General features: G+C 43.0%; 2 protein-coding genes across 2 annotated transcripts; both read right to left on the reverse strand.

Annotated features, from left to right (window-relative positions):
• Window positions 1-1,155: 1,155 nt before the first annotated feature.
• Window positions 1,156-7,397, reverse strand: uqcrc2a (ubiquinol-cytochrome c reductase core protein 2a). The gene is made up of 14 exons (XM_074656725.1): window positions 7,229-7,397; window positions 5,442-5,543; window positions 5,203-5,352; window positions 5,026-5,090; window positions 4,850-4,906; window positions 4,632-4,756; window positions 4,317-4,414; window positions 4,146-4,203; window positions 3,637-3,732; window positions 2,472-2,671; window positions 2,271-2,351; window positions 2,090-2,166; window positions 1,834-1,987; window positions 1,156-1,465 (listed from the first exon to the last, which is right to left on the reverse strand). Exons 1-14 carry the CDS (start codon window positions 7,259-7,261, stop codon window positions 1,382-1,384), a joined length of 1,380 nt encoding a protein of 459 aa, XP_074512826.1. The 5' UTR covers window positions 7,262-7,397; the 3' UTR covers window positions 1,156-1,381.
• A 1,274-nt stretch (window positions 7,398-8,671) lies between these two features.
• On the reverse strand, window positions 8,672-15,997 carry LOC141781176 (kelch-like protein 24). The gene is made up of 12 exons (XM_074656736.1): window positions 15,840-15,997; window positions 15,236-15,535; window positions 14,442-14,576; window positions 14,165-14,356; window positions 13,295-13,438; window positions 12,288-12,474; window positions 11,749-11,895; window positions 11,468-11,596; window positions 10,827-11,003; window positions 10,569-10,715; window positions 10,014-10,179; window positions 8,672-9,489 (listed from the first exon to the last, which is right to left on the reverse strand). The coding sequence occupies exons 2-12, from the start codon at window positions 15,527-15,529 to the stop codon at window positions 9,333-9,335; spliced, it is 1,875 nt and encodes a 624-aa protein (XP_074512837.1). The 5' UTR covers window positions 15,530-15,535; window positions 15,840-15,997; the 3' UTR covers window positions 8,672-9,332.
• Window positions 15,998-16,031: the final 34 nt, after the last annotated feature.

The following is a 16,031-nucleotide window of genomic DNA, read 5'->3' on the forward strand; positions in this document are numbered from 1 at the left end:
AATTATTGTATCATATTGTCCTGAGTCGCCTTGTTTGTAGCAATTCAATTTATGGTCTTATAAAAGATTTCTTGATAAATTCAAAATGCCTTTTAAAGCAAAGGAGATGGTAATTTTTTAATGGGTTACGTATGGTTAATTGTGATGTGGTTTGTTTTTTCTTACTTGTCTGTTTGTCTATGGTAACAGTATGTCTATTGTATGTGTACTTTTTCTCAAACTGAGCTGCCTATAGATGCAAAATGATGCACATATTTGTACATATTTTATTTTTGTATTTATTTTATTTCTCTACATATATTGTGTTATATATTGTTGTTATATATGTTATGTACCTTTTTTCTATTTTCTTACATTTCTTTTATGCTTATATAAAAGAGCAACTGTCATGACAATTTTGCCCCGGGGATCAATAAATGTATTTTAATAATTTCGGATTCTGAAATTGAAAAAATATGGGTCTTGAATCAAAGCAAATTATTTGAATACTTCACATTGGTCTTAGAGAAATTGCAATGAGCATATTTCACACTAAATCTGGTATTTTATTAATGAATAAAAAAATATAGTTTTAGTTGCAGCCCTAAATCAATTTACCATAAACTATTATTCCATCATAGGAGTACTTTGTGTCTCTGGGCAAAAAGAGAGCAAATTTTTGTCCAAGGGGCCACTAATATTAGTTTGGCAAAGAGCTTATATTTATTTTTAACCAAGTACTGTGTGCAATTCTGAGGTACTTGTACTTTCCATTTCATTCTTCTACTCAAATGCTTTTCAGAGGGAAATTTTTTACTTTTTACTCCACTGTATTTATCTGACAGCTTTAGTTACAAATCACCCTGCATATTAATATTTAAATACAAGATAGTCTTATGAAATATAATGCATTCTTATGATTAAAGTACTTTTATTTTGACTCTCTGTACATGACTGCTCAATCTGCACAAGCAAAAACAGGGATGGTTGAACCAAAATTTAGGATGTTTGTGCCTTTAGGTCCCCCTATTGGTTAATGAGTGGAACAACATATCTCAGTGCTAAAAATACCTGCTGCCTGAACAGCGTTTTTCATCCTCACACTCCCGATACGGCACTAAAAACCTTCAGGAAATCTGGATTCATTCCAAGATACAAATTCAAGCAACAACCAGCGGTTATTACTGTCTTTAATTTACATAGATATACAGTTAAATTGACAAAAATAACAAGAGAAATTGCATTAAGCTCCCTGTTGGTGGTTACACTTACTGCAGGACAGACTACAAATGATTTGTGACATCAAATGAATTGTTGCAGGAGGCTTTGAAGTCCTCTTTCCTTTTGAAGCAGCCAGGCACAGCGTGCCCAAGTTAAAATCATCCTTTCTGATACTCCGTCTTCATACTTCATCCACAAACGGTGTATTAACCAGGTGTCCACTAGCTGCCATGGTCTTCTTGCCATCTACAAATGTTTTCGCAGCCTGTAAAGAAAAGGACGAATGTTCCATTAAAACGGTTTAATTTACTGCTTAGTTAGTTCCTTATTGCTCACATTAAATACATTATTTTCACGCCACAACTCAAAATTTGTCTCAACCAAATACTTGATAAATCTCCCTTTAAGGTGCATTTTGAAGAGATAAAAAATGTGATTAATTTGCAATTAATCATGGACAATCATGAAATTAATCACGATTAAATATTTGAATCCATCGACAACACCTAAGTCTACTATATAGTGAGTAGTGAGTCATTTCAGTCACGGTCTGTGCTTATGGGAGCTTTTTCATTGAGAACAGCTGCCTGCTGCTGATAATGTATTCACCATCTCTACAGTAGAGACACTCACCTTGACCAACTCGTCCTGGGTGACGGCGTCTATCGCCTCGAGAACAGCGGCAGGGAGCTGGTACGCTGCAGTCGTCAGAGCCTGAGCACCGATCTCCTCCAATAGACTCTCAGAGCTCTCCATTGACATCAGGTACTCCGATTTCACCTGGTTCCTACGCAGAGGAGTCAAACACACGCCAGAGTCAACACAACATATCATTATGGTACACAACCGCTCCGCCTCCATGTCCAACTACGTTACTCAGAGAACTCACTTTGCTCTGGTGATGTCAGCCTCCGATACGTTTCCCTCAGCCACACCTCTCACCTGAGCGACTGCAGCTTTGATCACCTACACGGAGGACGGCAAAAAGCAACAGTTCAGTGACATGGAGACTCATGGCGTCATTGCACGTTTTAGACGCGGTTACATTTGTCTTGGAAGGAGTGACTCACCTCCGCTGCAGAGTCAGCTTGTGAAATGGTGTAGATGCCAAACAGGCCGGAGTCGGAGTATGAGGCATTGAAGGCTGTGGCCTGAAAGACAGCCAGAGGTCATCTGACGTTAGGAGACAAACTCTCTGCATTTACAACTAATGCAACACACTATCCTACAATAAATAAACAACGCCAAATAACTCTTTTTTTTAAACTTACATCAAAGGGCTGTGTGGTAGCTTTGGCAATACCCTGACTCAGCTTGCTGGTGATGTTGGAGCCCCTCTTTACATGTGGCCCAGCTCCCAGGATCCTTTGCAGCACGCTGAAGGCATTAGCCTCCGCGCTACCTGTCACACCACCCTCACTGGTAATCACCGCGTGGACCAGGGCGTCATTTGTATGCACCCGCAGCTCACCTACACACACAGACACACACAATAGACTGCTTTAGGGATGACGTATTTTTGTAGGCCAATCAGGAAGTTAGCATCACCCTGGTTCCCTCGACTGAAAGCCAGTGGGATTTTTCCATTTGGTTTTTGGATTATTGCAGAAAATAAGCTCTGTGGCAAACACACGTTTTGATGATCTTCACAAATGAACACCACTTTTATGATTTTGGAAGTGTGAATGCCATCGCCAGAAGTAAAAAGCTAACGTTAGGTTATAAACAAACTACAGCAGGGTCGCATTTAGTCGCATCTCATTCAGCCGCTTGTTAGCAAGCGACTTTTTAAGACACAAAAGATTAAAAATTCCAGAGTGGGTTATTCATTGATGTATTTTATGTCGTAGAACAAAACGTTAAAATCTCTGCAGCTTATGTTAACCACAGATCTTATTTCAGGCATCTAACTAAAAACCTATTCAAAAAACCCGTTGACTTCCAGACGAGGGAACCGGATGTGCTAAAATGCTAACTCATATCGGGGTTTTAGGACTCACTCCTGCACCACTCTAAAGCATCATGACAATAAGGCAGTGATAAATCTCAAAGGCTGTAATGTAGGGCTGCAATTAATGATCATTTCTGTTGATTATTTTCTCGATTAATTGATTTAGTTGTTTGGTCTATAAAATGTCAGAAAATGGTGAAAAATATCAATCAATGTTTCCCAAACCCCAAGATGACGTCCTCAAATGTCTTGTTTTGTCCACAACTCAAAGATATTCAGTTTACTGTCATAGAGGAGTAAAGAAACCAGAAATATTCACATTTAAGAAGCTGCAATCAGAGAATTTAGACTATTTTTCCTTTACAAAAATAACTCAAACCGATTAATCGAATATCAAAATCGCTGGCGATTAATTTAATAGTTGATAACTAATGGATTAATCGTTGCAGCTCTGGTGTAATGTCACTATTAAACATGAGATTTACCTCCACGGTACACAGCCTTAGCCACCGGTGCTCCGGCCCCGCTGCGGGCGCTCAGGAGCCCCTCGCCCATTTGCCTCAGGACGGAGTGCTTTACACCTGGATGCAGAAATCAGACAACACTAACATTAACATACAACTACAATGAAAAACACAGCACATTCCCTGGATAGAAACATCCAGAGGAGGGTGATGTGTCGTCATTCAGGCATGCTGACACTTGCAGCGTTTGCTTGCAGGCAAAGTCAGCCATATGACCTGTTCAAAAATCCACATTCGTATCACTGCTGGTCTATTGTATTGACTTACAGCCTCTATGTCTCTGGGCAGAGGCCAAATGACATTTGAGAGGAGTGTAAGAGCACAAACACACAGTTTATTTACATCAACACGACTACTATAACTACTAAACATTAGTAAAAGTGGAACCTTGATAAACAAAGCCCGACAGAAAGGAGAGCAGCCGTGACAAACTGATGCTGTCCGACTAGACAGCACTAGCAGACACTCACCTAGTCCTACAAGAGCCATTCTGCCAGTGGTGAAATGGTCCTCAACAAATGACTGCAGCTACAAGGGGACGATAAGGAGGAGGAGAGGTGTGTAAGAGCTACGTACGAGCTAACAGAGAATGAGAGGCTACGTTAGGTATATTCATACGTCTCGCTAACAAAGATCCATACCTGTGTGGAGGAGACACGGCCAACCATGTAGTCAGGACAGTACAGAGAGTTGGACAGGGCATTTTTGTACGCTGCTTCATGCAACTTCTCAATTACACCTGCGGGACAACATAGAAAAATTACATAAATTACATCTTTAAAGCTCCATTAAAGTCCCAGTGAAACGAAAGTCGGAGTGTCTTCAGATTCAGTAAACGGCGTGTAGAGCCGCCACATTTTCAAATCCTAAGTCGATGAATTGAGGGTGAATTTAAACCAAATTCCACAAAGACAAATCAGGTAGTTCGGATCTGAACTGTTATTCCTGGTACTGACCTATCTGAGTACACTGCTGAGCCAGGGCCTTGTCGATCTTCAGCCTGGGCGTCAGATCGTCCACCTCCCACGGCCGGAAGTCCTGAGCTGCGGTCACATTGACCAAAAACTCAAATAATGAATCTCTGCACGCACACACACAAAGAAACAGTAACGTTAACACACACACTGAGGCATCAACAAGGGAGTAAAACAACATAACAGGTGGCCACACTTACACGTGATCTCTCATGCACTCTGCGGTGTAGGCGGTGGTCTCTCTTGATGACGTCACACTGCAGGTAAACAGATGACGACACAGTTGGTTCAATGTGGTGGGCTGTGGTGACACTGGTATTTATTTATAGCAGGAAATGCAGGCACTGTCAATGTGTGCATGTGTGTCCTCACTGACCTCAGACTACCCCCGAGTGCCTCCACGCCGCGGCAGATCTTGAAGGCGGACGCACCCTTGGTTGTCTACAAAACAAGTACAAGTGTTTCAACAAGATCCTACAGCATGTTGGTGACAGGTTGTGGGCTGGGATACAGCTCTAATAAGCAGCTAAGAGAAGTCACATTCAGTAATTACCAGGTTTGCTGCCAGTCGTAGCACATGAGAGACGCCCTGGTTCTCCACCGTCTCATAGCGACTCCCAGCTTTCACAAACACACCAACACTGGACAGGGGGGAGTTGTTCTCCAGCGATGCAATCACCAGACCGTTTGGAAGCTTGGACACCTGAAGCAGCAAAAATTATTACGTTGTTAAGTTTGAATTTAGCCTGAAACAGCTATATGTTCGTGGACGAGAGCAGCGCCGCCACCCACCTGGACATTTTGGGGAGGGGGAGGTGCAGCTGAGGACGGTGCCCGGCCGGCGAGGGGTTCAGTCAGAGCTTCACTCCTCCTGGCGGCTGCATAGCAACGTTTCTGTGGGAAGCGGTGACAGAAAATTTAACACAAGTGACTTCTTTAGCAACTTTTCCTCTTTGGTGGCAACAAGAGCAAGAACACGCTGACGTACTTCTACTGTCGTTGACTTAAAGGGATAGTTCAGGTGTTTTGAAGTGGGGTTGTATGAGGTACCACAGTCAGTGTATTACCTACAGTAAATGGCGGTCGGCACGCCCCCAGTTTAGAGACACAGACAAGAGTTACCAACAGTTTGGGGTCTTCGATGAGCATCTGACGGCCTAGTTTTTGCGGTGTATTCCGCACCATCAGCTCTAGTCTGCCCGTGTCTGAGGTTTTTTGGGCGATTCAGCATGTTGAGGCTCACGTTAGACTGGAAAAAACTGAACCCCCTGAAGAGTAATATGACCTCTAATGTCTAATAACAGCAGCTGTTACCTACCAAACTCTGTTATAAGTACACGAGTGCTTGAGAGATATCAGTGTTTCCATTCCCAGCCCCTCCTCCAAGGGGTCACAAGATTAAACTCAGGAGAGGAAAGCTTTAAATTGTTTGTTTTGCTACGCAAAAGCTTGTTGGTGACTGACTCAAATAGCTGTTGACAATGGGGCCGATCTATTAAATTCAGTTCTGTTTATATACTATATATATATATATTATAATTTTAATTATTGTTCAAGTTTTTGCTGTGTTTAAAAGGTTTACACTTAAATTGTAATTTCTGTTCATTTTTAAGATTTTTTTTTACCAAGTTGTTGGTGTACGATTTATTATTTTAATAATAAAGAACAATTCAGTAAATTTATATCTATGTATTTATTTTGTTTTACAAAGTTAGGAAAATTTATATAAATAAAGCACCAATGACCAACAATAAAATAAGAAATAAAATAATATATATATATACATATATACAAGACAAGTATCTGGATTATCAATTAATGTATTGATTATGTTTGCATTGCTGAATAATAATAGTTTTGTCAGTGAAATGTAAATAAAGGGATGACTTAAAATCTTGCCCACTTATGATACAAACTGGACAACTCTCTGAGAGTCTCTGAATGTTGATTATGTTTGATAGCTTTACTTGTAAATAACTCAACATGACATTCAGTTGAGTTTATTGTTAATCAACCAAACTAATAATGCAGTTTAAGCACCATATGATGATCATTTGTCAGACACTGACAGCCTGACAGTCATAAAGAGCAGCTGGGTGTCCCTAAATGACAAGTTCACTTTAGCCCACTAAGACCACTTGTAGATGTGTCCTGCAAACAAAGTCTGGGGAAGTGTATCAGTAAATAAACACACATGTCAATAGATTATGACCACATTAGAGGTGTTGTTCTCCTGGATCAGAACATGTGTGATAGGTGAGTTCTGAGATGACCTTCAGGTTACATCCAACAGAACCACCAGAAGCTACAACCAGCAGAACAGAACCAACACTACATCACTACTCATGCTATATCACATTATACCTGACACTCAGTACAGGTGAAGGACTCCAGGATGAGGTTTTATAACCATGTTAGCAAGCTTTACGTTAGAATAACCTGCATTAGCTAGTTAGCAAGCTAGTTAGCTTAGCATGCTAACTGGAGCTAAACAAGGTTTTAAATCAGACCAGGAACCAGAGTTTAGTTCCTGCCGGTGTCACACAGCTCAGATCAAACGGAGGAAACACGGGACTCACGGGGAGACTGTTCAGAGACCGGATTCCTCTCATGACTCCAGAGACTCAGAGACTCAGAGACTCTCCTTCAGCCGGGACAGAAAGAATGGCTGCGGCGTGACGTCGTACCCACAATCCACCGCGCCGTGCAGCCCATCAAAGATGATATAACACTTCAAGATAGAGCAGGTTAAAGGTTGGTCGTGTTTAGCTGCTGACCATAGCTCAGGGGTGCACAAACGTTTTCCCTTTTAGGGCCAAAACTGGAACTTAATGGTGGGCCACGGGCCAAAAGCATACACCTATTGTATTGTATTGTTAAGATGCAAAATGGTAGTAGGATCCCCAAGTTCCCCAATAGAATATTCTTTTAACTTTTACATAGTTAACTCCTTAAAACCTACTGTACCTGCTGAATACTTCAATAAATGTGTTAAATGCATTCACTTAAAGGGACTGTTTGTAACTTTTTAAGCGTATAAATGTACTGGGTCGGGACACATGCGCGCTCGCATATGAACGTTCGCGTGTAGCCGCTGCCTCTCCTCCTCTGCCTGCTCGCCTTCACTCAGACAGAGCGCACGTTCTCCCTCAGCTTGCTCCACCTCTAGACGTGAACGCGCGCTCACTCCACACTGCAGAAGAGTTAGTTTAACTCTGAGAATATCAAGTGAATGTTCAGTGGACGTTTGTGCAGAAATAAATGCTGCAGCTCCTCCAGACCAACAGAGGTTTCCCGTGTCTTGTGAAGTGACGGGGCTCTGCAACGAGTAACGTTGTTGTCTCGTTACCGACCGGGTGCCGGTGTCTTCCTGCTCTCTCTGGCTGCGGGCGGAGAGAGCAGGAAGACACGCTGCAGAGCCCCGCTGCCTCAGCCTGCGCTGGGGCAGGAAAAGCCAACACTAAATCATGTTCATGGAGAGACCTTCGTCTGGTCAGCTAACATTACTGCCAAGCAGCTGAAATATAGAGTGATATTGTGGTTTTAGCTGACGTGTGTCGCCTCACTGTTTTGAGCGATGCTCGTTCAGGTATATTTAGAACGAGCACAAGCGCGAGCCCGACGCTGACTTTCGTTGATTTCACGGCCACAGGTGTCGCTGTTAACAAGCAATTCTGAAAGTTACAAATAGTCCCTTTAATCATAAAATATTTAAGCAAAATTTTTTTAAAAATATTTGAAATCCTGCATTGTTTACATTCATTTCTACTTGGCAACCCTTCTTTACACAAATTAATTGTTCTCTTTTCCTGGCAGAAAAGGGTTTTCACAGATTTCCACTGGCTCTTTTTAAATATAGTTTTGTAAAACTATGCTTTCTAGGCTTAAACATAAAGTTAACGATGCAGGGCTGTTGTATAACATTTAATTACATCATATGAGTGTTGCTATTTTTCTGGTCACTTGTGTTTTTAGGAAATTTGTGAAATAGGATAAAAAAAAAAACACCATCACTCACAGTAAAGAATTAAAAATCTTTATTAGAACCCACTCCATTTAAAGTCATTAGAATCCATGACAAACATTACATTACAAAAATATACTCCACCTACAGGTAGTAAGACAATCATTCAGAACTTACAAAATTTAATTACAAAAACACGGATCACATAAAAATCTTTTTCACAGGTGACCATCGAAAATATTCACAAGTAGATTCTTTGGCTCATAGAGCATGTTTTAATAGAGCAAAATCTTGACCATTTTTTCAAAATATCTTTCTCACAGCTAGTCACACCCCAATAAATACGCCACATAATAATACAAAAATACATGTTGGCTGAGAAAACCTTCACAGGTTTGAGGTGCTCCGACATTAAAACGGTACCCTAAACAAACATCATACAGAGAGCGACTTTCGACTGCTGACTCCATCAGTGTTTTGAGAGTCATGTATTTCTTTTGTCACCACGCCAAAAGCCAGGACCGAGTGAGATTTCACCAGCAGTCGTCGATTAAAAACCGACTACTCTTTGCCGCCGGTAACAGCTCAAACTGCGCTGTGCCAAATCCAGGCATCCCTTCTCAGTTCGCCGTTGTCCACAGCTCTGAGCGTTGCAGTGCACCGTCCCCTTAATGAGGGTGCAAAGAATATCCACGAGAGGTTTCCTCAGAAGCCATCGTTCAGTTTTCGATTGCCGTCCCGGGATAGCTGCTCACGTGGATGTCCTTCCTCAGCTGGAGAGACACACAGCTGAGCCAGCTGCGACTGGTGGGCATCTCCCCGACGATCTCCCACGCGTCCGTCTCGTCACAATACCTCTCGATGGTGTCGTGATATCTGCATGTAAAGGGTTGATCAGCGTTAGAAGAAGAAAGGCTGTAAATGTGTGTCATGTTTTTTAATCCGCAGGAATCAAAAGCAACCTTTCACGCATTCCTCTTTGCATCTGAACACCATGAAGAGCAGATAAATTAGCATGATTCTTTGTATTTATTGTTGCATGACTGATGTTTGAATGGATGCAAAAAGAGGATACGCAGCGGTAAGCCAGTAAGTTCTTAAAATGGTTCTTGGGCTCCTGGAAAAGTCAAGTTAGACTATTAAGACCCTGACACACCAAGCCAACGGTCAGCCGTCAGACAGTTTGGGGCCGTCTGTGAGCGTCTGTCACCCTAGCCAACTACCTTGGCTGTATTCTGATCGCGTCGGAGGCTTTTTGCCACCTGGCCGTCGGTTATTATCTTTACAGTGTGTTTAAATGCAACTTGTCGCCGCTAGTTTTTTTTATGTCAGCTTGTTTTGTCTGGGCCTTAAGATTCACAAGCAACATTTTTATGAATTTTCCCAGATTAGCCCCTCACCTGTCCCAGCCCTCTTCTCCTCCCAGGACATAGATCTTTCCATCCACCACAGCAGCACCGGGCCGGTAGCGCCGTTCTTTCATGGGGGCGCACATGGTCCACTGATTGGTCTTGGGATTGTAACACTCCACCTTGTCGGTGTTCTCCGTCGAGGCATGCCATCCACCTGGGAGAACGAACGAGAGATTTTAACAGTCAATGTCATTATCTTGCATTCACACCAAGAGCGAAGCGAACTTTCCGCGCAGCATTGATCGATCCAAACTCCATTCAGAAAACTTGCAATTTAAAAGTTGTCTGCTTGTCGTCTCGTGAACAGACTTGACAAAGCATGAATTCAGACTTTTTACAAATAGGCATCATTATGTCGTTATTTCGGCATCCTTTTGATCCGTTAATTGCAATTAAATCACAGCACAATCTGTTTATTTTGGGTTCATACCGCAGTAGCGGCATGTGGCTTGCTAGATACAGTCATGGCACTGTATACACTAGACACTATACATTAGAGTGGGTGCTGTGTCGTTCTTGAGTGCTATAGAGTGTGTTGCATACCTATAACATAAATCTTTCCTTTGAGTGTGCAAGCAGCTGAACCAGAGCGAGCGATCTGCATGGGGGCAACCTCTGTCCATACAGATGTTTTAGGGTTGTACACCTGAGCGAGATCTGTGCCGTCGCCATCTTCTAGAACTGCACCCCCTACCAGGACACAGGGAAAAAACAAAATAACTGTAAATCCAAATATTCAATAAAAAAGCACAACCTCTTCCAGAAAAACGTGCACACATTTTCTAAGCCTATGTTTCCTACCAGTAACGTAGAGCAGACCATCCAAGGACACCACCGCAGGACTCGTAACGGCCATCTTGACAGACTCCGTGAACTGCCACATGTTGGTGTGAGGGTTGTAACACTCCACCGAGTCCAGCCGAGAGCGTCCCTCCCACCCTCCCACTGCATACACAAAGCCGTCCAGGATCACCAGGCCTGAGAAGAGTGACGAGGATTCAAGTCACTAATGATAATTTTTAACATGAACAGATAAAACATGACCACAATCAGAAGATGCTCCTTTCAGACTTTCTTGGAAAAGAAGAAGAGCAACAGTTAAAATGTACAGTGTGTAGGATTTGGCAACATCTAGTGGTGTGGTTGTAGATTGCAACCAACTGAGTACCCCTCCGCTCACTCCTCCCTTTCCAAGACTCGGAGGACCCGCTCCCTATGTAGATATGAAGGGCTCATTCTTAGCCAACAAAAAAACACAACCATTCTCAGTTGCAGGTGATTATACACTCATGAAATCATAGTTATGAATGTTATATTCCATTTCTGCTAATAGATCCCCTGAAATGTTACACACTGTTCCTTTAAGACATGTGAGGTACTTTGTGGTGAGGCACGTTTTTGGTGCAGGACAGAAAGGGGTTGTCGTTCTGAGATCGCCTCACCTAACTCAGAGCGAGCTACATTCATGGGCGCCATCTCCATCCAGGAGTCGAAGCAGGGGTCGTAGCGCCACATCTCCCTGCTGGCTGAGCCGTCAGGAAACTCTCCTCCTGCCAAATACAGAGTGGAGTCTACAGAGACCGAGAGGAGGAGGAGGATGGAAAGAAACATGTCACTTGTCATGTGCACCACGTCTAAGCTTAGCTGTTGCTCATTTCAGAGGGGAGGACACAACATGGAGTATCATTATCCACTCCTGAGTTTTAACTTAACTGGACCTCACCTGACACGACCAGCCCATGTTTGCTCACAGCGAAGGGCAGGCAGGCCAGATTCTTCCACTGATTCGTCAGAGGATCGAAGCTCTCGACGCTGCGCAGCACCACCTTGTCGTCCTCCCCGCCAACTGTCACTATCACTTCAGCTGTCCCTGTTGCCATGGCAACAGGAGTAGAGGAACAGAGAGGAGTGAGGCGAGGCACGCTGGCCTTTGGATAGATGTTCATCTAAAAAAAATATATATAAAAAAATTGCCCCTGTAGGACACAACGAAGTCGTGTGTAAGGCTGCAACTAATAATAATATTAATTATTGACTAATCTGTTTTGTAGATTAATAGTTTGGTCCATAAAATGCAAAAAAAAAAGACCTTCACCATTTCTCAAAGCCCAAGTTGACGTCCAACACTTCGATAAAAACATTTAAAACTAGAAAGTGCTAATTGTTCAAGTGTAGCAAAAGCAAATACACTAGATTGACAGAGATGGACAAAGATGCAGCCTCTATTCATAATGAAATTGCATACTATGCCAGTCCGTTTACCTGTGGACCTGCGAGGCCTCGCTCTGGGGCAGTAGAGCTCTCCGCGGCGATCCTTTAGCAGCAGGTAGTCCTTGGCCTCGGAGATGAGCTTCTGGCAACTCTGGTTCTCTTTCACCACGTCCAGAGACTCGATCACATCGTGGAGGTAGTAAGGGCTGATGAGAGGCAGCCGGATGTGTTCAAGGACCTTTGAGGAACAAAACGGAAGGAGAGAAATCTGATGGACTGCCACTGTGACAACTATTCACAGTTGTCAAAATTAACAGTCAATTATATTGATTTTTTTCCCCTGTAAAAGCAACAGTTTGACATTGTGGAAACACTTTTTCGGCTTATTCATCACACGCGTGTTATGAATATGAAGCTGCATCCAGTTGCTGCTTAGCTTAGCACAAAGACGGAACAAGATTTCAGGAAGTGACTGGTCGGATACATATTATTAACCCCCATAAAAGCACTCCTTTTTACACATTGTTGTACAGCTTTAACAAATGAAATATAATGTGCTGGTGGGTGGACATATTTTGGACAGAGCCAGGCTAGCCGTTCCAGCTGCCAGAACATGAATTTCCCAAGATGTCGAACTATTTCTTTACTATTGAGTATCTGCTAAATCGGGACATAATCTGATATTTATTTTTATAATAGCAGGAAATGATTTAGATAGCGTCTCTTCATCCCCAGCATGGAAAAAAAAAAATTTCAACCAAGAAGAGAAGTTCAGATTAACCTGCAAAATACTACACAGAAAGAAAAGTAGGCAAAAACTACAACAAACAGTGCAGCAGCGGCGGTGGAGGGAGGTGTCCTTTTACTTGTTTTGACAGTGGTGGCATGTTATCGTGATTTATGGATGTCTTAAAGACAAACAGCTGCTGAGCACCGTGACAGACCAAGTTAAGACATGCCTACTGCTCAAAACTCTGCCATAATAGATACACGTGCACAACAAAACAAGATAAGAGAGCAGCGTGCATTATGAAGTACCTGAGCTCGTGTAAACTGACCTTCTCAAAGCTCTGTTTGCGAGAGGTGCATTTATTCAACCACGACATGGCGGACTCAAACACCATCTCCTCTTTAGGCACATTGAGAAAATCACTGGCGATGATTTCTGTCAGTTTGTCCACACACAGAGACAGGAACTCCTCCTGGTGGGAGAATCAAAACACATTAAGAGAATAAAGAGTGAAGAGACACACGTCCATGGGAGTTAGTCACCTGTAGGCCTCCAGTCCGTTTCACTGTTGGTGCTGGCATTGTTAGCCGTTGATGGGAGTCAGATGGGAAATAGGATGATGAGTTTTTTTATTTTATTTTTTTCAAATCAGTTAACACCTTGATTTTCCAGGTATTTAAATCGGGCAATATGGCTGCAACTTTCAAATCACAGGAGGCGCAATATTTGTTAAAAAAAGGTAAAATGTGTGTCAAAATACCATTTTAAATTAAATATTGTGGTGCTATACTATTTAGCATGCCAGAAAAAGATTTAGGATGTACCAATACATACTTTGTCAAATGTAGTATGCCAAAAATACCAGGATGTCCTACTACATCCGGGCGCATTTTGCAGCATTTAAGCCAGCATGCTTTTCTGGCTATTCTGACACCACAATCCTCTGCACAGCAGATATGAGCAGGAGGGTCAAAGTTCAAGGTGCAATGTTATGAAGATGTATGTCCCAATTGTGTGCATACTGCATGCAACAGTACGTACTTTTTAAGGGCAGCTGCAATATGTAACAAAAGTTTTATTTTTTTTTTTTAAAAAAGGTATGCAATTTGGAACGTAGCCTCCGTTTGACCACTACTGCAAACACATCAGAGTACAGGAGTCAATGCTGACATAATATACGTCTCCACCCGCCTCTCACCTGCTGAGAAACACTGCTGAAGTGCTCATGGATGTAGTCCATGCTCCGTTTCTCCAGCACCTTACAAGAATGGGCCTCAGCGAAGCAGTGAATGCCCACACAGTTCATCTCATCCATCTGACGCTCCATGAAACGACAACAGGCCTCCCGAACGGCCATCACGTCCAGCAGATTGGCTGCTGCCAGCAAAGCCTGCTCCAAATGTAGTTAGTTTTCAGCACACATGCTCTCTTTAGGAAGAGTGGCAGTGAAGAAGAGAGGAGAGCTGATACTTTACCTGCACATTTGCTTTAGAAATGTAGACCTCTGATGTGTAGGCGTAGCTCACCAGCATGCCAATCATCTGAGGCTCAACTCCATTGATGGCAACACGCTCCTGTTTGGACTCTATCAGGTCAGTGGAAAACATCGCCTGAGGAGGAGATGAGGAAATCACACAATTTATAGCGCAGCTATTCTCATACCTGTAAAATGAGAACGTTTGTGACGCTGCAGCCATTGTGAAATCTGGTCAAGGAATGCCAAGTTCCAGTCACATGACCGGAGCACAGCCAATAGGAACGCTCTCTCAATGAAATGACCTGTGATTGGTCAAAGTCTCCCGACACAGGCTAGATTATTTAAAGCCTGAAAACAGTCATGAGGAGGTGCAGAAGTCTAGTTTTCTCTCAGAACACTTGAATTACAATATGCTGAAAGGTTATTATGGAATTGTTGCCCAATGATGCCAAAAATATACTGCCTACTGCAGCTTTAAAGTGAGTCTCACAAGGAACATGCGGCTCAAAAACAGATGTGCATAGAGATGTTACAAGATAAGGGGCAGAACAGAAATGTTTATTATTTAAGTTCTCAGCCTTGTCCCACATTGTCCCACACAAACGTACTCTTTGTCCCACATTTGGTTTGTTGGGATCTGGTCACCTCTAACAGCTGTTTATGAGGGTTTTGTAGCTCATGCACATCTGGACTCCTTGTGCCACATCAGGACTATGAGGAGAGAGCATGTGTTTTACCTGGAAGTAGGAGCTAAAGCAGACCAGGACTATGAGGAGAGAGCATGTGTTTTACCTGGAAGTAGGAGCTGAAGGAGGCCAGCACGATGCGATGGCAGGGGAACTCCTGTCCTCCACAGCACAGAGTCACATCACAGAAGGCGTTGTTGAGCCTCAGGCTGTTGAGGCCCTGCAGGACGGTGTTGGGGTGTCTGGCCTCCACGAACAGGTAGTCCTCACCGCTCAGAGAGGAGGAGGATGGAGGAGCAGCAGCAGGAGCAGGAGAACCCGGGCTGAGATCCTCCTGGACCCGGTAAGTGGCGTTGATAGTGGACAGAGACGGCAAATTCACTGCGATTATTTCAGCCATGTCTGTCTGAGGAGGCAAAACAGACAGTTAGGACACTTTAACCACACATTTCTAACTTTACATTAAACCAAACCACTTGTATATAAGTAGTTCTCAGTAAGTTAGCTGTAATTTAAGAGTGAAATTAGTGAAAGTAGCAGAAGAAGCAACAAGAAGCTGAGATTGACTATTAGCCCTCTAATGAGGCTTAACGAGCCGATATCTCTCCTGTCACACTGAACACGTCGTTTCAGGAGCATAAAGTTACACAAGAGGTACAACAGACAGGTGAGGATGAATGTTCAGTAGTTGTAGGAGTGAAGAATATTACCTGTTAAACATAATCGTGATCACTGCAGTAGTGAGCCCACTATCTCTCTCTCTCTCTCTCTCTCCTCCCAACACTCCCCGTCAAACGGTGCATTTAAAGTCTCTCACCGGAAGTCCCTCCCACAGGTCAAGAGCTGTCCCCTCCGAGTACTTCCGGCTTCGCTTCAGTTCCAGTTCTTAGATGTAAATAATA

Source organism: Sebastes fasciatus, chromosome 13, assembly GCF_043250625.1.
Source record: "Sebastes fasciatus isolate fSebFas1 chromosome 13, fSebFas1.pri, whole genome shotgun sequence".
NCBI classification, from domain to species: Eukaryota; Metazoa; Chordata; class Actinopteri; order Perciformes; family Sebastidae; genus Sebastes; species Sebastes fasciatus.

Excerpts from the sequence above, each read along its gene's own strand:
- uqcrc2a (XM_074656725.1), bottom strand. The coding sequence starts at position 7,261 with ATGAGAGGAATCCGGTCTCTGAACAGTCTCCCC. Across the intron at positions 4,204-4,316 it reads GCCGTGTCTCCTCCACACAG|CTGCAGTCATTTGTTGAGGA; the intron begins GTATGGATCTTT and ends GTCCCCTTGTAG. Across the intron at positions 2,352-2,471 it reads CTACCACACAGCCCTTTGAT|GCCACAGCCTTCAATGCCTC; the intron begins GTAAGTTTAAAA and ends GCTGTCTTTCAG.
- LOC141781176 (XM_074656736.1), bottom strand. The coding sequence starts at position 15,529 with ATGGCTGAAATAATCGCAGTGAATTTGCCGTCTCTGTCCACTATCAAC. Across the intron at positions 14,357-14,441 it reads TTTCTAAAGCAAATGTGCAG|GCTTTGCTGGCAGCAGCCAA; the intron begins GTAAAGTATCAG and ends CATTTGGAGCAG. Across the intron at positions 10,180-10,568 it reads AGGAAAGATTTATGTTATAG|GTGGATGGCATGCCTCGACG; the intron begins GTATGCAACACA and ends TCGTTCTCCCAG.